Below are 27,263 nucleotides of genomic sequence, written 5' to 3' on the forward strand. Positions count from 1 at the left end.
ATTAAACCACACCACTGGACTGACATATTAAACCACACCACTGGACTGACATATTAAACCACACCACTGGACTGACATATTAAACCACACCACTGGACTGACATATTAAACCACACCTCTGGACTGACATATTAAACCACACTGGACTGACATATTAAACCACACCACTGGACTGACATATTAAACCACACCACTGGACTGGACTGACATATTAAACCACACCACTGGACTGACATATTAACTGACATATTAAACCACACCACTGGACTGACATATTAAACCACACCACTGGACTGACATATTAAACCACACCACTGGACTGACATATTAAACCTCACCACTGGACTGACATGTTAAACCACACTGGACTGACATATTAAACCACACCACTGGACTGACATATTAAACCACACTGGACTGACATATTAAACCACACCACTGGACTGACATATTAAACCTCACTGGACTGACATAATAAACCTCACCACTGGAATGACATATTAAACCACACCACTGGACTGACATATTAACTGACATATTAAACCACACCACTGGACTGACATATTAAACCTCACCACTGGACTGACATATTAAACCACACTGGACTGACATATTAAACCACACTGGACTGACATATTAAACCACACTGGACTGACATATTAAACCACACCACTGGACTGACATATTAAACCACACTGGACTGACATATTAAACCTCACCACTGGACTGACATATTAAACCACACCACTGGACTGACATATTAAACCACACCACTGGACTGACATATTAAACCACACTGGACTGACATATTAAACCACACCACTGGACTGACATATTAAACCACACCACTGGACTGACATATTAAACCACACCACTGGACTGACATATTAAACCACACCACTGGACTGACATATTTATCCACACTGGACTGTCTGCATTTTATTTTACCTTTATTTAACCAGGTTAAGTTAAGAACAAATTATTATTTTCAATGACAGCCTAGGAACAACTGCCTGTTCAGGGGCAGAGCCACAGATTTTGTACCTTGTCAGCTCGGGGACCACTAGGCTACCCTGCCGCCCCAATGCAGTGACATTGGATTGCTTTATGTTTCCATCATGAAATATGTATTGTGTTCCCCAGTCCCCACGGTGGACGTGTTCCAGGCATCGACTAAGGACCGGTTTGGACTGGGACATCAGTTGAAGAAGTAAGTGTTTGGTGGTGCTAAGATGTGGCTTTAAACACTAGAGGACTCATATTACTTGTTACAATGTAATACACAGATAATGCAGCCATCTGTTCCTTATTTCTCTCCAGGATAATGCAGACATTTGTTCCTTATTTCTCTCCAGGATAATGCAGCCATGTGTTCCTTGTTTCTCTCCAGGATAATGCAGACATTTGTCACCCAGCAGTGGAAACACCAAAGTGAAGAGAAGCTCAACTCCCTTCACAACAAAAACAAGAACAAAAAGAAGGTCAAATCTCCACTCCACATCTTCTCAACCCTCCGCAGGTCAGAGAAACATCAGCACTGTCATTTTCACAACACTGACATTTGATGTCTAACAGAAGTAGGGTCGCAAAATTCAGGTAACTTTCCTGAAATTCAGAGGTTTTCTAGAAATCCTGGTTGGAAGATTCCCGGTATCAGGAGGGTATAAGCAGGAAACATGGAATCCTCCAACCAGGAAATGCTGAATTCTCCAACCAGGAAATGCTGAATTCTCCAGACAGGAAATACTGAATTCTCCAAACAGGAAATACTGAATCTTCCAACCAGGATTTCTGGAAAACCTCTGAATTTCAGGAAAGTTACCTGAATTTTGCAACCCTAAACAGAATTATATATTTGAACTGGTATGTCACTATAATTAAACTACAGACATGTATTATCCCTTACCATATAGGCATTTACTGTGTCTGAAAGGATCAGATTGGTATGATATGTTAGTAGCTCCACCTTGCTCTCTGATTGGTTAGGCAGGATTGAGCCTGGGTTTACTGCCTCACATTGGACAATAAAGTTATCTTCATTTTCTCCCCAGATCTCCCAGCTACCCGCCTCCTGGCTGTGTCAAGAGCAAGAAGAATCTGAAGCCGGAACAAGATGGCGTCTCTAAATCCCACCGTCTCCTCGGCCAGACCTGCTCCAGCACCGTTAAACAGCAGGTTGAAGCGGAGGTCCCTGGAACTAAGACCACCCACCGTCTCCTCGGCCAGTCCCTGTCTAGCACAGAACCCCGTTTGGACCACGGAGGAGGGCCCTGTCCCGGACACTTGCCCCTCAAACCCCGCCGCATCCTGGGCAGGCCCTGCTCGGCTTTGGTCAAACCAGAGGACCTCCGCCCCACTCCCCACAAGCTCTTGCCCCGATTGTGCTCCGTCGACCCCCGCTGTGAGCACGCTGGTGGGGGAGGAGGTAGTCTTGGGGGAGGTTTAAAGCACCACAGACTGCTCAGTAGGTCGTGCTCTGGTTCTATCAGGACGGAGGAGCTGGATGGACTGAAACACCACCACCACCTCCTCAGCAGGTAAGATGATTAAAAAAATAGAAGGTAATGGTATCTCCCAAATCCACAAGTATTTTAGAATGCATAGGTGCCCTTTTATTAGATGAGATAGCATTAGAAAAATACTTTTGTTGTTGCAGTCTTTTTTGAGAGATGTTATCACCATCTCTGTTCCCAGATGAGCACCCCATTTCATAGAAACCTATAGTAGCGCCTGAATTTATCAACTTTAATCCGTCACAGAAGAAATGTGATGGCACCAGTTAATACATTAAACACCAATAAATAAACCACAACAAGACCAACCTCATCACTGCCTCCATGTTACCTCATGTCCTACTGCCTCTTCAATGCCTCCATGTTACCTCAGGTCCTACTGCCTCATCAATGCCTCCATGTTACTGCAGGTCCTACTGCCTCATCAATGCCTCCATGTTACTGTAGGTCCTACTGCCTCATCAATGCCTCCATGGTACCTCAGGTCCTACTGCCTCATCAATGCCTCCATGTTACTGCAGGTCCTACTACCTCATCAATGCCTCCATGTTACCTCAGGTCCTACTGCCTCATCAATGCCTCCATGTTACTGCAGGCCCTACTCCCTCATCAATGCCTCCATGTTACTGTAGGTCCTACTGCCTCATCAATGCCTCCATGTTACTGTAGGTCCTACTACCTCATCACTGCCTCCATGTTACTGTAGGTCCTACTACCTCATCAATGCCTCCATGTTACTGTAGGTCCTACTACCTCATCAATGCCTCCATGTTACTGTAGGTCCTACTGCCTCATCAATGCCTCCATGTTACTGCAGGTCCTACTGCCTCGTCAATGCCTCCATGTTACCTCAGGTCCTACTGCCTCATCAATGCCTCCATGTTACTGCAGGTCCTACTACCTCATCAATGCCTCCATGTTACTGTAGGTCCTACTGCCTCATCAATGCCTCCATGTTACTGCAGGTCCTACTGCCTCATCAATGCCTCCATGTTACTGCAGGTCCTACTGCCTCATCAATGCCTCCATGTTACTGCAGGTCCTACTACCTCATCAATGCCTCCATGTTACTGCAGGTCCTACTACCTCATCAATGCCTCCATGTTACTGCAGGTCCTACTGCCTCATCAATGCCTCCATGTTACCTCAGGTCCTACTCCCTCATCAATGCCTCCATGTTACTGCAGGTCCTACTGCCTCATCAATGCCTCCATGTTACTGCAGGTCCTACTACCTCATCAATGCCTCCATGTTACTGCAGGTCCTACTACCTCATCAATGCCTCCATGTTACTGCAGGTCCTACTGCCTCATCAATGCCTCCATGTTACCTCAGGTCCTACTCCCTCATCAATGCCTCCATGTTACTGTAGGTCCTACTGCCTCATCAATGCCTCCATGTTACCTCAGGTCCTACTGCCTCATCAATGCCTCCATGTTACCTCAGGTCCTACTGCCTCATCAATGCCTCCATGTTACCTCAGGTCCTACTACCTCATCAATGCCTCCATGTTACTGTAGGTCCTACTGCCTCATCAATGCCTCCATGTTACTGTAGGTCCTACTGCCTCATCAATGCCTCCATGTTACCTCAGGTCCTACTGCCTCATCAATGCCTCCATGTTACCTCAGGTCCTACTACCTCATCAATGCCTCCATGTTACCTCAGGTCCTACTCCCTCATCAATGCCTCCATGTTACTGTAGGTCCTACTGCCTCATCAATGCCTCCATGTTACTGCAGGTCCTACTGCCTCATCAATGCCTCCATGTTACCTCAGGTCCTACTCCCTCATCAATGCCTCCATGTTACTGCAGGTCCTACTACCTCATCAATGCCTCCATGTTACTGCAGGTCCTACTCCAGCAGTACCAAGATGGGCAAGGCAGCGGACATCTTCAAGGACTCTGTGTCTCCGTCCGAGGGGAGGCGGCTCTCTCTTACCTCAGGGCTCATCGGGATCCTCGCCCCCTCGCTCGCCACGCCCCCGCCGGTCAGTAGGCCTCTCACGATTGGCTGATGGTTATTAGAAACACAAATATTTAACCTATTTTGGTGCACAGGCAAGTAAAATAATAGAGTAATTGTAATAGAAATAAAGGTGTTTAACTCATATCTGTCATAGCTGCTTATTTATATTTATTTCACCGTTATTAAACCTGTTAGGCCAGTTGAGAACAAGTTCTCATTTGCAACTGCGACCTGGCTAAGATAAAGCAAAGCAGAGTGACACATACAACAACACAGTTACACATGGAATAAACAAAACATACAGTCAATAATACAGTAGAACAAAAGAAAACAAAAAGTCAATATACAGTGAGTGCAAATGAGGTAAGTTAAGGAAATAAATAGGCCATGGTGGCGAAGTAATTACAATATAGCAATTAAACACTGGAATGGTAGATGTGCAGAAGATGAATGTGCAGGTAGAGATACTGGGCTGCAAAGGAGCAAGATAAATAAATAAATACAGTATGGGGATGAGGTAGTTGGATGGGCTGTTTACAGATGGGCTGTGTACAGGTGCAGTGATCTGTGAGCTGCTCTGACAGCTGGTTCTTAAAGCTAGTGAGGGAGATGTGAGTCTCCAGCTTCAGAGATGTTTACAGTTCGTTCCAGTCATTGCCAGCAGAGAACTGGAAGGAGAGGCGGCCAAAGGAGCGATTGGCTTTGGGGGTGAACAGAGAGATATGCCTGCTGGAGCGCGTGCTACGAGTGGGTGCTGCTATGGTGACCAGTGAGCTGAGATAAGGCGGGGCTTTACCTAGCAGAGACTTGTATATAACCTGTAGCCAGTGGGTTTGGCGACGAGTATGAAGTGAGGGCCAACCAATGAGAGTGTACAGGTCGCAGTGGTGGGTAGTGTATGGGGCTTTAGTGACAAAACGGATGGCACTGTGATAGACTGCATCCAGTTTGTTGAGTAGAGTGTTGGAGGCTATTTTATGGATGACATCACCGAAGTTGAGGAACGGTAGGATGGTCAGCTTTACAAGGGTATGTTTGGCAGCATGAGTGAAGGATGCTTTGTTGCGAAATAGGAAACCAATTCTAGATTTAATTTTGGATTGGAGATGCTTAATGTGAGTCTGGAAGGAGAGTTTACAGTCTAACCAGACACCGAGGTATTTGTAGTTATCCATGTATTCCAAGTCAGAGCCGTCCAGAGTAGTGATGCTGGACGGGTGAGCAGGTACGGGCAGTGATCGGTTGAATAGCCTGCATTTAGTTTTACTTGCGTTTCAGAGCAGTTGGAGGCTATGGAAGGAGAGTTGTATGGCATTGAAGCTCGTCTGGAGGTTAGTTAACACAGTGTCCAAATAAGGGCCAGAAGTATACAGAAGCAGCAAGAGCAACATCATTGATGTATACAGAGAAGAGAGTCGGCCCGAGAATTGAACCCTGTGGCACCCCCATAGAGACTGCCAGAGGTCCGGACAACATTACTAAACAGCCCTCTTTTCCTCTATAGCCAAACAATGGGGCCAAGTCCATTCCGATAAGAGACAGAGGCTTCCTTGTCCAGGTAAACACTGCCACCTTATAGAAAACCTTACAGGTAAACTTTACTTTCAGCCAACCCCATTATAAGGTGTTCTCAACAGGAGGTTTGATCCACTATGATGTGTTGTGTTGTCTCTTCAGACCATGGAATATGCTGAGCAGAGAACTCCGGTCCTGAATGAGTTCTGTGTGGTGTGTGACGAACCACATGTGTTCCAGAACGGACCCATGCTCCGAGTGAGTACACACCCACGCTCGTGCACACACACACACATACATACATACATACATACATACATACATACATACATGCCAGACGCATGCACTGCACGCACGCACGGTATGCCTAGCGCCGTCCAGCACCGTACAGTAGACTGTTTTGGCCCTAGACGTACCAGACAGTAGACTGTTTTGGCCCTAGACGTACCAGACAGTAGACTGTTTTGGCCCTAGACGTACCAGACAGTAGACTGTTTTGGCCCTAGACGTACCAGACAGTAGACTGTTTTGGCCCTAGGCGTACCAGACAGTAGACTGTTTTGGCCCTAGACGTACCAGACAGTAGATTGTTTTGGCCCTAGGCGTACTGTACAGTAGACTGTTTTGGCCCTAGGCGTACTGTACAGTAGACTGTTTTGGCCCTAGACGTACCATCCAGTAGACTGTTTTGGCCCTAGACGTACCAGACAGTAGACTGTTTTGGCCCTAGGCGTACCAGACAGTAGACTGTTTTGGCCCTAGACGTACCATCCAGTAGACTGTTTTGGCCCTAGGCGTACCATCCAGTAGACTGTTTTGGCCCTAGACGTACCAGACAGTAGACTGTTTTGGCCCTAGACGTCCTGATGATCTGATCCCGTCTATGTGGTGTGTTCACCCCACAGCCCACGGTGTGTGAGCGAGAACTGTGTGTGTTTGCCTTTCAAACACTGGGGGTGATGAACGAGGCAGCCGACGAGATCGCCACAGGAGCTCAGGTACATCACACACACACACACACACACACACACACACACACACACACACACACACACACACACACACACACACACACACACACACACACACACACACACACACACACACACACACACAGACACAGACAGTTTAACCAGTCCTCCTGTTTCCTAGGTGGTGGACCTGTTGGTGTCCATGTGTAGGTCTGCTCTAGAGTCTCCCAGGAAAGTGGTCATCTTTGAGCCATATCCCTCCGTGGTGGATCCGTGTGACTCCCAGGCACTGGCCTTCAACCCCCGGGTATGGCTTACTAACCCTGAACCTACTGACAGCCTTAGGCCTTCAACCCCCAGGTATGGTTACTAACCCTGAACCTACTGACAGCATTAGGCCTTCAACCCCCAGGTATGGTTACTAACCCTGAACCTACTGACAGCCTTAGGCCTTCAACCCCCAGGTATGGTTACTAACCCTGAACCTACTAACAGCCTTAGGCCTTCAACCCCCAGGTATGGTTACTAACCCTGAACCTACTGACAGCCTTAGGCCTTCAACCCCCAGGTATGGTTACTAACCCTGAACCTACTAACAGCCTTAGGCCTTCAACCCCCAGGTATGGTTACTAACCCTGAACCTACTGACAGCCTTAGGCCTTCAACCCCCAGGTATGGTTACTAACCCTGAACCTACTGACAGCCTTAGGCCTTCAACCCCCAGGTATGGTTACTAACCCTGAACCTACTGACAGCCTTAGGCCTTCAACCCCCAGGTATGGTTACTAACCCTGAACCTACTGACAGCCTTAGGCCTTCAACCCCCAGGTATGGTTACTAACCCTGAACCTTCTGACAGCCTTAGGCCTTCAACCCCCAGGTATGGTTACTAACCCTGAACCTACTAACAGCATTAGGCCTTCAACCCCCAGGTATGGTTACTAACCCTGAACCTACTGACAGCCTTAGGCCTTCAACCCCCAGGTATGGTTACTAACCCTGAACCTACTGACAGCCTTAGGCCTTCAACCCCGGGTATGGTTACTAACCCTGAACCTACTGACAGCCTTAGGCCTTCAACCCCCAGGTATGGTTACTAACCCTGAACCTACTGACAGCCTTAGGCCTTCAACCCCCAGGTATGGTTACTAACCCTGAACCTACTGACAGCATTAGGCCTTCAACCCCCAGGTATGGTTACTAACCCTGAACCTACTGACAGCCTTAGGCCTTCAACCCCCAGGTATGGTTACTAACCCTGAACCTACTAACAGCCTTAGGCCTTCAACCCCCAGGTATGGTTACTAACCCTGAACCTACTGACAGCCTTAGGCCTTCAACCCCCAGGTATGGTTACTAACCCTGAACCTACTGACAGCCTTAGGCCTTCAACCCCCAGGTATGGTTACTAACCCTGAACCTACTGACAGCCTTAGGCCTTCAACCCCCAGGTATGGTTACTAACCCTGAACCTACTGACAGCCTTAGGCCTTCAACCCCCAGGTATGGTTACTAACCCTGAACCTACTGACAGCCTTAGGCCTTCAACCCCCAGGTATGGTTACTAACCCTGAACCTTCTGACAGCCTTAGGCCTTCAACCCCCAGGTATGGTTACTAACCCTGAACCTACTGACAGCCTTAGGCCTTCAACCCCCAGGTATGGTTACTAACCCTGAACCTACTGACAGCCTTAGGCCTTCAACCCCCAGGTATGGTTACTAACCCTGAACCTACTGACAGCCTTAGGCCTTCATCCCCCAGGTATGGTTACTAACCCTGAACCTACTAACAGCATTAGGCCTTCAACCCCCAGGTATGGTTACTAACCCTGAACCTACTGACAGCATTAGGCCTTCAACCCCCGGGTAAATGGCAATAAGCTAATTACTATCATATACCTTAAGGCACAGGCCCCCCCCAAAAATGTACTTGAAGATGTATAGTCTACTGTTTATAAGGTGATGTCTCATAGAAAACCATTGACTTGAATACCCAGAGGACTGTTGTTTTCGTTGATTCCTGCTGAATTGAACGGTCCTTTTTAAAGTGGTGCAGTACTGCCTATGATGCATCACCCTGCTGTCTGGTAGGCTGTAGATGAGAAGGTGGTGTGTTTTATTGGATTGACTGCAGTGATGATGATGATGATGATGATTGTGGTTCATTTCAGAAAAAGGATTATGACCGAGTGATGAGAGCCCTTGACAGCCTTACCTCTATAAGAGAAATGTCCCAGGTAACTAACCCTAACCCTTGACCCTTGACCCTTCCATCTATCAGAGAAATGTCCCAGGTAACTAACCCTAACCCTTGACCCTTAACTCTATCAGAGAAATGTCCCAGGTAACTAACCCTAACCCTTGACCCTTGACCCTTCCATCTATCAGAGAAATGTCCCAGGTAACTAACCCTAACCCTTGACCCTTAACTCTATAAGAGAAATGTCCCAGGTAACTAACCCTAACCCTTGACCCTTACCTCTATAAGAGAAATGTCCCAGGTAACTAACCCTAACCCTTGACCCTTAACTCTATCAGAGAAATGTCCCAGGTAACTAAACCTAACCCTTGACCCTTGACCCTTCCATCTATCAGAGAAATGTCCCAGGTAACTAAACCTAACCCTTGACCCTTGACCCTTCCATCTATCAGAGAAATGTCCCAGGTAACTAACCCTAACCCTTGACCCTTGACCCTTCCATCTATCAGAGAAATGTCCCAGGTAACTAACCCTAACCCTTGACCCTTACCTCTATAAGAGAAATGTCCCAGGTAACTAACCCTAACCCTTGACCCTTAACTCTATCAGAGAAATGTCCCAGGTAACTAAACCTAACCCTTGACCCTTGACCCTTCCATCTATCAGAGAAATGTCCCAGGTAACTAAACCTAACCCTTGACCCTTGACCCTTCCATCTATCAGAGAAATGTCCCAGGTAACTAAACCTAACCCTTGACCCTTCCATCTATCTGAGAAATGTCCCAGGTAACTAACCCTAATCCTTGACCCTTACCTCTATAAGAGAAATGTCCCAGGTAACTAAACCTAACCCTTGACCCTTGACCCTTCCATCTATCAGAGAAATGTCCCAGGTAACTAACCCTAACCCTTGACCCTTAACTCTATCAGAGAAATGTCCCAGGTAACTAACCCTAATCCTTGACCCTTGACCCTTCCATCTATCAGAGAAATGTCCCAGGTAACTAAACCTAACCCTTGACCCTTGACCCTTCCATCTATCAGAGAAATGTCCCAGGTAACTAACCCTAACCCTTGACCCTTGACCCTTCCATCTATCAGAGAAATGTCCCAGGTAACTAACCCTAACCCTTGACCCTTACCTCTATAAGAGAAATGTCCCAGGTAACTAACCCTAACCCTTGACCCTTAACTCTATCAGAGAAATGTCCCAGGTAACTAAACCTAACCCTTGACCCTTGACCCTTCCATCTATCAGAGAAATGTCCCAGGTAACTAAACCTAACCCTTGACCCTTGACCCTTCCATCTATCAGAGAAATGTCCCAGGTAACTAAACCTAACCCTTGACCCTTCCATCTATCTGAGAAATGTCCCAGGTAACTAACCCTAATCCTTGACCCTTACCTCTATAAGAGAAATGTCCCAGGTAACTAAACCTAACCCTTGACCCTTGACCCTTCCATCTATCAGAGAAATGTCCCAGGTAACTAACCCTAACCCTTGACCCTTAACTCTATCAGAGAAATGTCCCAGGTAACTAACCCTAACCCTTGACCCTTAACTCTATCAGAGAAATGTCCCAGGTAACTAACCCTGACCCTTGACCCTTAACTCTATCAGAGAAATGTCCCAGGTAACTAAACCTAACCCTTGACCCTTGACCCTTCCATCTATCAGAGAAATGTCCCAGGTAACTAACCCTAACCCTTGACCCTTCCATCTATCAGAGAAATGTCCCAGGTAACTAACCCTAACCCTTGACCCTTACCTCTATAAGAGAAATGTCCCAGGTAACTAACCCTAACCCTTGACCCTTAACTCTATCAGAGAAATGTCCCAGGTAACTAACCCTAACCCTTGACCCTTCCATCTATAAGAGAAATGTCCCAGGTAACTAACCCTAACCCTAACCCTTGACCCTTAACTCTATCAGAGAAATGTCCCAGGTAACTAACCCTAACCCTAACCCTTGACCCTTAACTCTATCAGAGAAATGTCCCAGGTAACTAACCCTAACCCTTGACCCTTACCTCTATAAGAGAAATGTCCCAGGTAACTAACCCTAACCCTAACCCTTGACCCTTAACTCTATCAGAGAAATGTCCCAGGTAACTAACCCTAACCCTTGACCCTTCCATCTATCAGAGAAATGTCCCAGGTAACTAACCCTAACCCTTGACCCTTCCATCTATCAGAGAAATGTCCCAGGTAACTAACCCTAACCCTTGACCCTTCCATCTATCAGAGAAATGTCCCAGGTAACTAAACCTAACCCTTGACCCTTACCTCTATAAGATACATGTCCCAGGTAACTAAACCTAACCCTTGACCCTTGACCCTTACATCTATCAGAGAAATGTCCCAGGTAACTAACCCTAACCCTTGACCCTTACCTCTATAAGATACATGTCCCAGGTAACTAAACCTAACCCTTGACCCTTGACCCTTAACTCTATCAGAGAAATGTCCCAGGTAACTAACCCTGACCCTTGACTCTTACCTCTATCAGAGAAATGTCCCAGGTAACTAACCCTAACCCTTGACCCTTCCATCTATCAGAGAAATGTCCCAGGTAACTAACCCTAACCCTTGACCCTTACCTCTATAAGATACATGTCCCAGGTAACTAAACCTAACCCTTGACCCTTGACCCTTACATCTATCAGAGAAATGTCCCAGGTAACTAACCCTAACCCTTGACCCTTAACTCTATCAGAGAAATGTCCCCGGTAACGAACCCTTGACCCTTAACTCTATCAGAGAAATGTCCCAGGTAACTAAACCTAACCCTTGACCCTTGACCCTTCCATCTATCAGAGAAATGTCCCAGGTAACTAACCCTAACCCTTGACCCTTACCTCTATCAGAGAAATGTCCCAGATAACTAAACATAAGCCTTGACCCCTCCCTCTATAAGAGAAATTTCCCAGGTAACTAAACCTAACCCTTGACCCTTGACCCTTCCATTTATCAGAGAAATGTCCCAGGTAACTAACTCTAACCCTTGACCCTTACCTCTATAAGATAAATGTCCCAGGTAACTAAACCTAACCCTTGACCCTTACCTCTATAAGATAAATGTCCCAGGTAACTAACCCTAACCCTTGACCCTTACCTCTATAAGATAAATGTCCCAGGTAACTAACCCTAACCCTAACCCTAACCCTTGACCCTTGACCCTTCCATCTATCAGAGAAATGTCCCAGGTAACTAACCCTAACCCTTGACCCTTAACTCTATCAGAGAAATGTCCCCGGTAACTAACCCTTGACCCTTAACTCTATCAGAGAAATGTCCCAGGTAACTAAACCTAACCCTTGACCCTTCCATCCATCAGAGAAATGTCCCAGGTAACTAACCCTAACCCTTGACCCTTAACTCTATCAGAGAAATGTCCCCGGTAACTAACCCTTGACCCTTAACTCTATCAGAGAAATGTCCCAGGTAACTTACCCTAACCTTTGACCCTTACCTCTATAAGAGAAATGTCCCAGGTAACTAACCCTAACCCTTGACCCTTCCATCCATCAGAGAAATGTCCCAGGTAACTGTATGGAGACTCACATTTACTGTACAGGGCAATGCCACCTTACGGCATGACTTCATCTTATATGGCATTATAGAGCCTTTTGGCAATGTCAATTTATAATGTTATTGTACAATGTTCAACATCTACAACACACACGCATACACACACGCATACACACATGCATACACACGCATACACACGCATACACACGCATACACATATACACGGATACACACACGCATACACACACACGCATACACACACATACACACACACGCACACACACATACACACACACGCATACACACATACACACGTTCATACACATACGCATACACACACACACACACACACACACACACACACACACACACACACACACACACACACACACACACACACACACACACACACACACACACATTCACCCAGGCTCTCATCCCCTTCCATGCCTCCTGTTTAGCTGTGTGTTCTTAAGCCAGCAGAGTTAAATAACCCTAGTTAGAAGAGTATTGTTTCTCTACAGGCACCTTACCTTGAGGTCAAGAGGCAGATGGACAAGCATGATCCTTTAGCTCACCCCTTACTGCAATGGTAAGAGACCCCTTACTGCAATGGTAAGAAACCCCTTACTGCAATGATAAGAAACCCCTTACTGCAATGATAAGACACCCCTTACTGCAATGGTAAGAGACCCCTTACTGCAATGGTAAGAAACCCCTTACTGCAATGATAAGAAACCCCTTACTGCAATGATAAGACACCCCTTACTGCAATGGTAAGAGACCCCTTACTGCAATGGTAAGAAACCCCCTTACTGCAATGGTAAGAAACCCCCTTACTGCAATGGTAAGAAACCCCTTACTGCCATGGTAAGAAGCCCCTTACTGCAATGATAAGACACCCCTTACTGCAATGGTAAGAGACCCCTTACTGCAATGGTAAGAAACCCCTTACTGCAATGATAAGAAACCCCTTACTGCAATGATAAGACACCCCTTACTGCAATGGTAAGAGACCCCTTACTGCAATGGTAAGAAACCCCCTTACTGCAATGGTAAGAAACCCCTTACTGCAATGGTAAGAAACCCCTTACTGCCATGGTAAGAAACCCCTTACTGCCATGGTAAGAGACCCCTTACTGCCATGGTAAGAGACCCCTTACTGCAATGGTAAGAGACCCCTTACTGCCATGGTAAGAGGCCCCTTACTGCAATGGTAAGAGACCCCTTACTGCCATGGTAAGAGGCCCCTTACTGCAATGGTAAGAGACCCCTTACTGCCATGGTAAGAGGCCCCTTACTGCAATGGTAAGAAACCCCTTACTGCCTTGGTAAGAGACCCCTTACTGCCATGGTAAGAGTCCCTTACTGCAATGGTAAGAGATCCCTTACTGCCATGGTAAGAAGTCCCTTACTGCAATGATAAGAAACCCCTTACTGAAATGATAAGAAAATCCTTACTGCCATGGTAAGAGACCCCTTACTGCCATGGTAAGAAGCCCCTTACTGCCATGGTAAGAGACCATGGTAAAAGACCCTTCCTTCATTCTCCCCACCTAAACCAAAAACACAGCCTTCAATTCAGTCAACACAATCAGTCAAATGTGACGGTGAGTCTCACTTCCATCCACCCCCTCCTGACTCCATCCAACCCCATCCTGACTCCATCCACCCCATCCTGACTCCTGACTCCATCCAACCCCATCCTGACTCCATCCAACCCCATCCTGACTCCATCCACCCCATCCTGACTCCTGACTCCATCCTACCCCATCCTGACTCCTGGCTCCATCCAACCCCATCCTGACTCCATCCACCCCCATCCTGACTCCATCCAACCCCATCCTGACTCCTGACTCCATCCAACCCCATCCTGACTCCTGACTCCATCCAACCCCATCCTGACTCCTGACTCCATCCAACCCCATCCTGACTCCATCCAACCCCATCCTGACTCCTGACTCCATCCAACCCCATCCTGACTCCATCCAACCCCATCCTGACTCCTGACTCCATCCAACCCCATCCTGACTCCTGACTCCATCCAACCCCATCCTGACTCCATCCAACCCCATCCTGACTCCTGACTCCATCCAACCCCATCCTGACTCCTGACTCCATCCAACCCCATCCTGACTCCTGACTCCATCCAACCCCATCCTGACTACATCCAACCCCATCCTGACTCCTGACTCCATCCTACCCCATCCTGACTACATCCAACCCCATCCTGACTCCTGACTCCATCCAACCCCATCCTGACTCCATCCAACCCCATCCTGACTCCTGACTCCATCCAACCCCATCCTGACTCCATCCAACCCCATCCTGACTCCTGACTCCATCCAACCCCATCCTGACTCCTAACTCCATCCAACCCCATCCTGACTCCATCCAACCCCATCCTGACTCCTGACTCCATCCAACCCCATCCTGACTCCTGACTCCATCCAACCCCATCCTGACTCCTGACTCCATCCAACCCCATCCTGACTCCTGACTCCATCCAACCCCATCCTGACTACTGACTCCATCCTACCCCATCCTGACTCCTGACTCCATCCAACCCCCTCCTGACTCCATCCTACCCCATCCTGACTCCTGACTACATCCAACCCCATCCTGACTCCTGACTCCATCCTGACTCCTGACTCCATCCTACCCCATCCTGACTCCTAACTCCATCCAACCCCATCCTGACTCCTGACTCCTGACTCCATCCTGACTCCTGACTCCATCCAACCCCATCCTGACTCCTGACTCCATCCAACCCCATCCTGACTCCTGACTCCATCCAACCCCATCCTGACTCCTGACTCCATCCAACTCCATCCTGACTCCTGACTCCATCCAACCCCATCCTGACTCCTGACTCCATCCAACCCCATCCTGACTCCTGACTCCATCCTGACTCCATCCTGACTCCTGACTCCATCCAACCCCATCCTGACTCCATCCAACTCCATCCTGACTCCTGACTCCATCCTACCCCATCCTGACTCCTGACTCCTGACTCCATCCTGACTCCTGACTCCATCCAACCCCATCCTGACTCCTGACTCCATCCTACCCCATCCTGACTCCTGACTCCATCCAACCCCATCCTGACTCCTGACTCCATCCAACCCCATCCTGACTCCTGACTCCATCCAACCCCATCCTGACTCCTGACTCCATCCAACCCCATCCTGACTCCTTACTCCATCCAACCCCATCCTGACTCCTTACTCCATCCAACCCCATCCTGACTCCACCCAACCCCATCCTGACTCCATCCATCCAACCCCATCCTGACTCCTGACTTACCATTTTCTACCATTGTCTTTATATATTCTACCATTGTGTACCATTGAGACATTACCATTCCAGGCCTCAGAAACACTGGCTGTCATATTGAATGTACACAGACAAACATCATGTAGACGGATACATTTATACCAGAAATACTTTAACAAATGCGGAGATGGGAATATCGACGGTCAGTGAATGGAAGAATGTATTATTCCCTGACCAGAAGACTGTGGACCAATCGCATTCACGTTGTCATGCTGCGTCACGCGGCTGCTGAGCTAATTGCCACGCAATCAGCTTCTAAAAGCCAGGGTATGAGCACAGAATGTACCACGCGGCCCAGAATGCACCACGCGGCCCAGAATGCACCACGAGGCCCAGAATGCACCACGCGGCCCATTGACAATGTAGGGCCATGTACTCAATGGGTGTTAATACGAATCCAATAGAGTTTCCTGATCTCATCATTTCTTAAAATATTTCTGATTTCACCACCCACAGAAACTGTATGATTTGACACTTACAGAGATATACAACAACAGTCACTTTGCTGGAAGTGTTGAGACTATAAACATTTTTCTTATTCCCCCCCCCCTTATCCCCCCTCCCCCCCTTCAGGGTAATATCCAGTAACAGGTCACACATCGTCAAACTTCCAGTTACCAGAGTGAGTTTTATGTTCCCTTCAATACACCTTTATGTACCTCCTCAGGTGCAATTAAGAGTATTTTAAATTAAATTGAAATTGCGTTGTTTATCCTTAATTAAGAGAAGATGATAGAAATACTAGAACTGAACATCGGTTTGATACCACATTGTTCATTTTACTGGCATTCACCATCAAATGGTCTTAATTACTGAATAATTCACTCCATATAAAAGGTGTTTCAGTTAAGTAGGGGGTTTGAACAGGAAGTTATACAGATTTGTTTTAAACAATCCCTGGTGATGATCTCTACATTTATGGTTATTAAGTCTGGCTTAACATGATGTAGTATCTATATATTTATGGTGATTAAGTCTAGCTTAACATGATGTAGTATCTATATATTTATGGTGATTAAGTCGGGCTTAACATGATGTAGTATCTATATATTTATGGTGATTAAGTCTGGCTTAACATGATGTAGTATCTATATATTTATGGTTATTAAGTCGGGCTTAACATGATGTAGTATCTATATATTTATGGTGATTAAGTCTAGCTTAACATGATGTAGTATCTATATATTTATGGTGATTAAGTCGGGCTTAACATGATGTAGTATCTATATATTTATGGTGATTAAGTCTAGCTTAACATGATGTAGTATCTATATATTTATGGTGATTAAGTCTAGCTTAACATGATGTAGTATCTATATATTCATGGTGATTAAGTCGGGCTTAACATGATGTAGTATCTATATATTTATGGTGATTAAGTCTAGCTTAACATGATGTGGTATCTATATATTTATGGTTATTAAGTCTGGCTGAATTCAAGTACTGAGCTATATTTTATACTCAAAACAAAATGGGAAATTATATTCTTTTATACTAATACAATCGCTCAGAGAAAGAGATTTTGTTTAAGAAGTAATATATTTTCTCTCTCAAAAAGATAGGTGTCAAAAATGACTGTTGTCAATACCTTTCAATACCTCACCTGGTGAGGATAAAGACACTGTCAACACCTTTCAATACCTCACCTGGTGAGGATAATGACACTGTCAATACCTTTCAATACCTCACCTGGTGAGGATAAAGACACTGTCAACACCTTTCAATACCTCACCTGGTGAGGATAAAGACACTGTCAATACCTTTCAATACCTCACCTGGTGAGGATAAAGACACTGTCAACACCTTTCAATACCTCACCTGGTGAGGATAAAGACACTGTCAACACCTTTCCATACCTCACCTGGTGAGGATAATGACAATGTCAATACCTTTCAATACCTCACCTGGTGAGGATAATGACACTGTCAACACCTTTCAATAAATACCTCACCTGGTGAGGATAATGACACTGTCAATACCTTTCAATACCTCACCTGGTGAGGATAATGACACTGTCAATACCTTTCAATACCTCACCTGGTGAGGATAATGACACTGTCAATACCTTTCAATACCTCACCTGGTGAGGATAATGACACTGTCAACACCTTTCAATACCTCACCTGGTGAGGATAATGACACTGTCAACACCTTTCAATACCTCACCTGGTGAGGATAATGACACTGTCAATACCTTTCAATACCTCACCTGGTGAGGATAATGACACTGTCAACACCTTTCAATACCTCACCTGGTGAGGATAATGACACTGTCAATACCTTTCAATACCTCACCTGGTGAGGATAATGACGCTGTCAATACCTTTCAATACCTCACCTGGTGAGGATAAAGACACTGTCAACACCTTTCAATACCTCACCTGGTGAGGATAAAGACACTGTCAACACCTTTCCATACCTCACCTGGTGAGGATAATGACAATGTCAATACCTTTCAATACCTCACCTGGTGAGGATAATGACACTGTCAACACCTTTCAATAAATACCTCACCTGGTGAGGATAAAGACACTGTCAATACCTTTCAATACCTCACCTGGTGAGGATAATGACGCTGTCAATACCGTTCAATACCTCACCTGGTGAGGATAATGACGCTGTCAATACCTTTCAATACCTCACCTGGTGAGGATAAAGACACTGTCAACACATTTCAATACCTCACCTGGTGAGGATAAAGACACTGTCAACACCTTTCAATACCTCACCTGGTGAGGATAATGACGCTGTCAATACCTTTCAATACCTCACCTGGTGAGGATAATGACGCTGTCAATACCTTTCAATACCTCACCTGGTGAGGATAAAGACACTGTCAACACCTTTCAATACCTCACCTGGTGAGGATAAAGACACTGTCAACACCTTTCAATACCTCACCTGGTGAGGATAATGACGCTGTCAATACCTTTCAATACCTCACCTGGTGAGGATAAAGACACTGTCAACACCTTTCAATACCTCACCTGGTGAGGATAAAGACACTGTCAACACCTTTCAATACCTCACCTGGTGAGGATAAAGACACTGTCAACACCTTTCAATACCTCACCTGGTGAGGATAATGACACTGTCAACACCTTTCAATACCTCACCTGGTGAGGATAATGACACTGTCAACACCTTTCAATACCTCACCTGGTGAGGATAATGACACTGTCAATACCTTTCAATACCTCACCTGGTGAGGATAATGACACTGTCAATACCTTTCAATACCTCACCTGGTGAGGATAATGACACTGTCAATACCTTTCAATACCTCACCTTGTGAGGATAATGACACTGAGCCTTTTTCAACCAACAACAACAAAAATATGAGATTCAAGAACACATTAAGAGGGAATCATAATAATTAATACAAATACTGGGGATAATGGCACTGAGCTTTTATTCTAGAATGTTTTCTTAGATTCTAGAACACATCGGGAGGGAATCTTAGAACGTTCCACCGTACAGAATCTTTCCAGATCGTTGATATCCTTCATCTGTTCTTATGGACCTTTTCAATTCAATCCACAGTGTTTCAAATGGGGTTTAAGCCCGGAGACTTTTTTGATGTGTGCTTGGTTGATTGTCTTTCATGGAAAAATCTACTTGTGGCCAAGTTTCACCCTCATGGCATGGGTATCCAGGGTTTTGGTTAAAACGTCCTGGTACTGGGTAAAGTTGATGATGCCGTTGACCTTAACAAGAGCCCCAGGACCAGCGGAAGCTAAATAGCCAGGCGTTTACATTTGTCGGATGACGTGAAATAGAGCTCTTTGGCCAGGCACACCAGTGGGGGGTTTGGATGTCGACATGAGGATGCATGAGCAGAAAATAACCCTATACCTACTGAAAAATATGCTGGTGGGCAATTGTATTAGTTAAAACAAAAATATAATTTCTCGATTTACTTGAGCATACAATATAGCTGAGTTTTTTAATTATACATTTTATTATACATTTAATTTTTATAAAATGGTGTCAATAAATAAAACAACTGAGCTATAAAGTATGCTAAAGTTAATTGGGAAATTATATTATTTTAAACTAATACAATTGCCCACCAGCATATTTGATATCCAATATGGCACCCTATTCCCTATGTAGGCCACTACTTTATATTGCACCCTATTCCCTATGTAGTGCACTACTTTATATGGCACCCTATTCCCTATGTAGGCCACTACTTTATATTGCACCCTATTCCCTATGTAGTGCACTACTTTATATGGCACCCTATTCCCTATGTAGGCCACTACTTTATATGGCACCCTATTCCCTATGTAGGCCACTACTTTATATTGCACCCTATTCCCTATGTAGGCCACTACTTTATATGGCACCCTATTCCCTATGTAGGCCACTACTTTATATGGCACCCTATTCCCTATGTAGTGCACTACTTTATATGGCACCCTATTCCCTATGTAGGCCACTACTTTATATGGCACCCTATTCCCTATGTAATGCACTACTTTATATGGCACCCTATTCCCTATGTAGGCCACTACTTTATATGGCACCCTATTCCCTATGTAGGCCACTACTTTATATTGCACCCTATTCCCTATGTAGGCCACTACTTTATATGGCACCCTATTCCCTATGTAGGCCACTACTTTATATGGCACCCTATTCCCTATGTAGGCCACTACTTTATATGGCACCCTATTCCCTATGTAGGCCACTACTTTATATGGCACCCTATTCCCTATGTAGGCCACTACTTTATATGGCACCCTATTCCCTATGTAGGCCACTACTTTATATTGCACCCTATTCCCTATGTAGTGCACTACTTTATATTGCACCCTATTCCCTATGTAGTGCACTACTTTATATGGCACCCTATTCCCTATGTAGTGCACTAGTTTTGACACAGGGAATAGGGTGTCATTCAGGATGCTTCCTGTAAGTGATACGTCTCTGGTGTTGTTGTCTCCTGTCTCTCGTGTCGCGACTGCAGCAGCTGAAGTTCATGCACACCCCACACCAGTTCCTTCTACTCAACAGTCCTCCTGCCAAAGAGTCCAACTTCCGAGCTGCCAAAAACCTCTTCGGGAGTACCTTCGCTTTCCAGTAGGAACGTTTGTCTTACATCTACCAGTAGCTAGCTACACATCAGCCCCACACTCGTGAACACAATGTGTTTTTACTCTTGTGCTCTTACACTGACAATTGTTTTGTTTTCAAGATATGTTTTCAGTAGTGACTTTGCTCTTTTTAGTGGAAGAACACTTTACATAAAGCGTGTATGTATAATGCATTATAATGCTATGGAGGATTAGAGCGACACCTTAATATATTCATATATTTTAATATATTTTAATTCTCTCCTCAGTGGTTCTCACATAGAGAATTGGCACTCCATTTTGAGAAACGGTTTGGTGGTTGCATCCAACACAAGACTTCAGGTAAACAACAACAACAACATCCGAGGAGGTATACAATGTGTTTATCAACCCCTTAAAGGCACAAACTGTGATTTGAAATGCCTGACCCCTGAGACTAGTTTGTTTGGTATGCTGTGGGGTGGGTGCTGAGGAAATGTAGCCCATAACTGTTCAAGGACACACTTATCAACACCTATTTACACCTATTTGCTTGCAAATCCACAGTTACCATACATATTTAATATACAGTACATTGCATATCGCATGATAAAGTGGAACTGACAGCGTTTTTTAACTACTTTGCGGATATGAAACAGACAATCATAATAATATCAGTGAAAAATATCAAATCTCCAGTTTGTGCTACGAAAAACAACTTTATAAAAAGGCTTTAAAATAGTTTCTGTGCGACTCAACGTTCCACGACGAAGAGAAAAGCATTGTTGTCAGAATGGATGGATGCAGTTCAACACATGATTCCTATAATTCACCAATACATTTCTTGTTAATCCCCCCAAACTATTGCTTTCAGGTTGTAAATAACAGCTGGTAACATTGTTTGCTTCCTGCAGCCATTTCGGGATGCACTATATTTCAGTTTCAATCATTCAAATGTTGTTGTTATTTTACCTTTATTTTACTAGGCAAGTCAGTAAGAACAAATTCTTATTTTCAATTACGGCCTACCGAGGAACAGCGGGTTAACTGCCTGTTCAGGGACAGATTTGTACCTTGTCAGCTCGGGGGTTCGAACTTGCAACCTTTCGGTTACTAGTCCAACGCTCTAACCACTAGGCTACCTTTTGGGATAAAAAAAACGGACAAATGTAACTAAGGCTGGGAATGTTACAATAAAATCAAACGAGCAAGTGCAATGATCACAAGTCGATCATAAGGTGGTTAATAGACTAGCTTATCTATTTATTTACCTATTTATTTAGCAACCTAAAAACACGGAGTCGAACGTTAACTAACCAGCTAACTGCTGGGAGGATGCCATGTCATTGGATAAGTGGGTGAGTGGCCGACGGGGTTCCCCCCGCCCCATATCGTTTTTCGGTGGCAACAATTAGAGATTGAGGTGTCATTTGATTAGCTAGCGAGAAGTGTTAATTACTTTGCTAGCTAGCGATGCTGAACTTGAACAACTTTTTCCACATTTAGAACATATATTAGATGTCAATCAAATGTATTTGGCATCGATCAAATGGGCGGGCAGGCACGTTACCATTCAGTAGTCAAAACGTGGGTTGAGACAGGCGTGCATTGCCAGGCAAGCTGCAACAGGGCGAGCAGGCTACTATTCCCCCCATCGTTTATCAGTGCAATTTTGACAGCCAACTAGCTGGACAGGTTTGAGAGGGTTTATCTCGTGTTCCCTCATTAGAGTTTAGCTCATCTTGCTCTGGCTAGCATTAGTTGTTTATCTTGTTGTTGTTGTGCGTAGGAGAAAGCCTACCTGTTCATGGTTGTATGATCAATAGGACTGTAAAGTCCTCAAATGTAAGAGGACTCCCGTGGTGTTTCACATATTTACAGAAATACATTCAGGTGTTTTTTGTGGCTTTTGGTAAATGTGTTCTAATGATCTAAAGTCACGTTGTTGTAACTGCCTGTAAACACACAGTCCAGTTCAAAGTGACTGTAAACACACAGTCCAGTTCATAGTGAATGATGACAGGTCCTACTGCCTGTAAACACACAGTCCAGTTCATAGTGAATGATGACAGGCCCTACTGCCTGTAAACACACAGTCCAGTTCATAGTGAATGATGACAGGCCCTACTGCCTGTAAACACACAGTCCAGTTCATAGTGAATGATGACAGGCCCTACTGCCTGTAAACACACAGTCCAGTTCATAGTGAATGATGACAGGTCCTACTGCCTGTAAACACACAGTCCAGTTCATAGTGAATGATGACAGGCCCTACTGCCTGTAAACACACAGTCCAGTTCATAGTGAATGTAAACACACAGTCCAGTTCAAAGTGAATGATGACAGGCCCTACTGCCTGTAAACACACAGTCCAGTTCATAGTGAATGATGCCAGGCCCTACTGCCTGTAAACACACAGTCCAGTTCATAGTGAATGATGCCAGGCCCTACTGCCTGTAAACACACAGTCCAGTTCATAGTGAATGATGACAGGCCCTACTGCCTGTAAACACACAGTCCAGTTCATAGTGAATGATGCCAGGCCCTACTGCCTGTAAACACACAGTCCAGTTCATAGTGAATGATGCCAGGCCCTACTGCCTGTAAACACACAGTCCAGTTCATAGTGAATGATGACAGGCCCAACTGCCTGTAAACACACAGTCCAGTTCATAGTGAATGTAAACACACAGTCCAGTTCATAGTGAATGATGACAGGCCCTACTGTCTGTAAACACACAGTCCAGTTCATAGTGAATGACGACAGGCCCTACTGTCTGTAAACACACAGTCCAGTTCATAGTGAATGATGACAGGTCCTACTGCCTGTAAACACACAGTCCAGTTCATAGTGAATGATGACAGGCCCTACTGCCTGTAAACACACAGTCCAGTTCATAGTAATTGATGACAGGTCCTACTGCCTGTAAACACACAGTCCAGTTCATAGTGAATGTAAACACACAGTCCAGTTCATAGTGAATGATGCCAGGCCCTACTGCCTGTAAACACACAGTCCAGTTCATAGTGACTGTAAACACACAGTCCAGTTCGTAGTGAATGATGACAGGCCCTACTTCCTGTAAACACACAGTCCAGTTCATAGTGAATGATGGCAGGCCCTACTGCCTGTAAACACACAGTCCAGTTCATAGTGAATGATGCCAGGCCCTACTGCCTGTAAACACACAGTCCAGTTCATAGTGAATGATGCCAGGCCCTACTGCCTGTAAACACACAGTCCAGTTCATAGTGAATGATGACAGGCCCTACTGCCTGTAAACACACAGTCCAGTTCATAGTGAATGATGCCAGGCCCTACTGCCTGTAAACACACAGTCCAGTTCATAGTGAATGATGCCAGGCCCTACTGCCTGTAAACACACAGTCCAGTTCATAGTGAATGATGACAGGCCCAACTGCCTGTAAACACACAGTCCAGTTCATAGTGAATGATGCCAGGCCCTACTGCCTGTAAACACACAGTCCAGTTCATAGTGAATGATGACAGGCCCAACTGCCTGTAAACACACAGTCCAGTTCATAGTGAATGTAAACACACAGTCCAGTTCATAGTGAATGATGACAGGCCCTACTGCCTGTAAACACACAGTCCAGTTCATAGTGAATGATGCCAGGCCCTACTGCCTGTAAACACACAGTCCAGTTCATAGTGAATGATGGCAGGCCCTACTGCCTGTAAACACACAGTCCAGTTCATAGTGAATGATGACAGGTCCTACTGCCTGTAAACACACAGTCCAGTTCATAGTGAATGTAAACACACAGTCCAGTTCATAGTGAATGATGACAGGCCCTACTGCCTGTAAACACACAGTCCAGTTCATAGTGAATGATGCCAGGCCCTACTGCCTGTAAACACACAGTCCAGTTCATAGTGAATGATGCCAGGCCCTACTGCCTGTAAACACACAGTCCAGTTCATAGTGAATGATGACAGGCCCTACTGCCTGTAAACACACAGTCCAGTTCATAGTGAATGATGCCAGGCCCTACTGCCTGTAAACACACAGTCCAGTTCATAGTGAATGATGCCAGGCCCTACTGCCTGTAAACACACAGTCCAGTTCATAGTGAATGATGACAGGCCCAACTGCCTGTAAACACACAGTCCAGTTCATAGTGAATGATGCCAGGCCCTACTTACTGCCTGTAAACACACAGTCCAGTTCATAGTGAATGATGACAGGCCCAACTGCCTGTAAACACACAGTCCAGTTCATAGTGAATGTAAACACACAGTCCAGTTCATAGTGAATGATGACAGGCCCTACTGCCTGTAAACACACAGTCCAGTTCATAGTGAATGATGCCAGGCCCTACTGCCTGTAAACACACAGTCCAGTTCATAGTGAATGTAAACACACAGTCCAGTTCATAGTGAATGATGGCAGGCCAGTGTAGAAAATGGCTTATTTGCATATGCATAAAGGCTGTAGCTCTGATTGGTTACGGCGCAGCAGTCTGAGTCTGGCCCCGGACGTTTTTTATTGGGTTTGATTTCCTGTAGTGTCTATTAATTGTCCAAACGCAAGGCCGCTTTCGCATTCTATATTGCTATAGAATTCTCACAAATGCATTACTCTATGTCATTCCCAAACATTCTATGATTGTATGAAAATAACCATATTTAAGTGCTTGCTTCTCAGAATACAAAAAAAAGGCATCATATTTTTCCTGGGTGTATTTTTGAATAGATTTTAATCAGATTTATTGTTGCTAAGACGCTGTCAGTTCCACTTTAAAGGCCTCTAATATTTTGGTTATTGTATCTCTCTGTCTGCAGCTCCATGGCGCCATCTATGGGAGTGGAATCTATCTCAGCCCAATGTCAAGCATATCCTTTGGTTACTCAGGTATCTAAGTCTCGGATGGAGCAACAGCATTAGGTCAGGGGTTAATGACCCATTCTCTTGGTCACTTTGAGAAGGGACAACAAATGGTTGTTTTGGATGAATTACCGTGCTGTCTATTTCAATTAAATTTATTTATAAAGCCCTTTTTACATCAGCTGATTTCACAAAGTGCAATACAGAAACCCAGCCTAAACCCCCAAACAGCAAGCAATGCAGACGTAGAAGCATGGTGGCCAGAGAAAAACTCCCTAGAAAGGCCAGAACCTAGGAAGAAACCTAGAGAGGAACCAGGCTATGAGGGGTGGCCAATCCTCTTCTGGCTGTGCCGGGTGGAGATTATAACAGAACATGGCCAAGATGTTCAAATGTTCATGGATGACCAGCAGGGTCAAATAATAATAATCACAGTGGTTGTAGAGGGTGCAACAGGTCAGTACCTCAGGAGTAAATGTCAGTTGGATTTTCATAGCAGAGCATTCAGAGTTTGAGACAACAGGTGCAGTGGAGAGAGAGAGTCGAAAACTGCTGGTCTGGGACAAGGTGATACCCGGTGAACAGGTCAGGGTTCCATAGTCGCAGGCAGAACAGTTGAAACTGGAGCGGCAGCACGACCAGGTGGACTGGGGACAGCAAGGAGTCATCAGGCCAGGTATTCCTGAGGCATGGTCCTAGGATTCAGGTCCTCCGAGAGAGAAAAAGAAAGAGAGAATTAGAGAGAGCATACTTAAATTCACACAGGACACCGGATAGGACAGGAGAAATACTCCAGATATAACAGACTGACCCTAGCCCCCCGACACATAAACTACTGCAGCATAAATACTGGAGGCTGAGACAGGAGGGGTCAGGAGACACTGTGGCCCCATCCGATGATACCCCCGGACAGGGCCAAACATGCGGGATATAACGCCACCCACTCTGCAAAAGCACAGCCCCCACACCACTAGAGGGATATCCTCAAACCACCAACTTACTACCCTGAGACCAGGCCGAGTATAGTCCACGAAGATCTCCCCCATGGCACAGACCTGAGGGGGCGCCAACCCGGACAGGAAGATCACGTTAGTGACTCAACTCACTCAAGTGACGCACCCCTTCCAGGGACGGCATGAGAGAGCCCCAGTAAGCCAGTGACTCAGCCCCTGTAATAGGGTTTGAGGCTGAGAATTCCAGTGGAGAAAGTGGAAATGGCCAGGCAGAGACAGGGCTGTTCGTCTCTCCAGTGCCTTGTCGGGCACGTTTGTATCCCTGGGCCAGACTACACTCAATCATTGGACCTACTGAAGA

General features: G+C 45.5%; 1 protein-coding gene across 1 annotated transcript in view; it reads left to right on the forward strand.

The window, feature by feature from the left end:
• Positions 1–27,263, forward strand: part of LOC135509164 (protein mono-ADP-ribosyltransferase PARP8-like) — a 130,891-nt gene that overhangs the window by 90,345 nt on the left and 13,283 nt on the right. The window contains exons 11-24 of the mRNA XM_064929629.1: positions 1,144–1,210; positions 1,391–1,519; positions 2,052–2,537; positions 4,367–4,505; positions 5,988–6,041; positions 6,161–6,256; positions 6,904–6,996; positions 7,151–7,276; positions 9,142–9,207; positions 13,228–13,295; positions 16,613–16,661; positions 21,015–21,127; positions 21,390–21,462; positions 25,907–25,976. Of these exons, the coding sequence (XP_064785701.1) occupies positions 1,144–1,210; positions 1,391–1,519; positions 2,052–2,537; positions 4,367–4,505; positions 5,988–6,041; positions 6,161–6,256; positions 6,904–6,996; positions 7,151–7,276; positions 9,142–9,207; positions 13,228–13,295; positions 16,613–16,661; positions 21,015–21,127; positions 21,390–21,462; positions 25,907–25,976 (1,629 nt within the window). The remainder of the gene's footprint in view (positions 1–1,143; positions 1,211–1,390; positions 1,520–2,051; positions 2,538–4,366; positions 4,506–5,987; positions 6,042–6,160; positions 6,257–6,903; positions 6,997–7,150; positions 7,277–9,141; positions 9,208–13,227; positions 13,296–16,612; positions 16,662–21,014; positions 21,128–21,389; positions 21,463–25,906; positions 25,977–27,263) is intronic.

Source organism: Oncorhynchus masou, chromosome 1 (assembly GCF_036934945.1).
Source record: "Oncorhynchus masou masou isolate Uvic2021 chromosome 1, UVic_Omas_1.1, whole genome shotgun sequence".
Classification (NCBI taxonomy): Eukaryota; Metazoa; Chordata; class Actinopteri; order Salmoniformes; family Salmonidae; genus Oncorhynchus; species Oncorhynchus masou.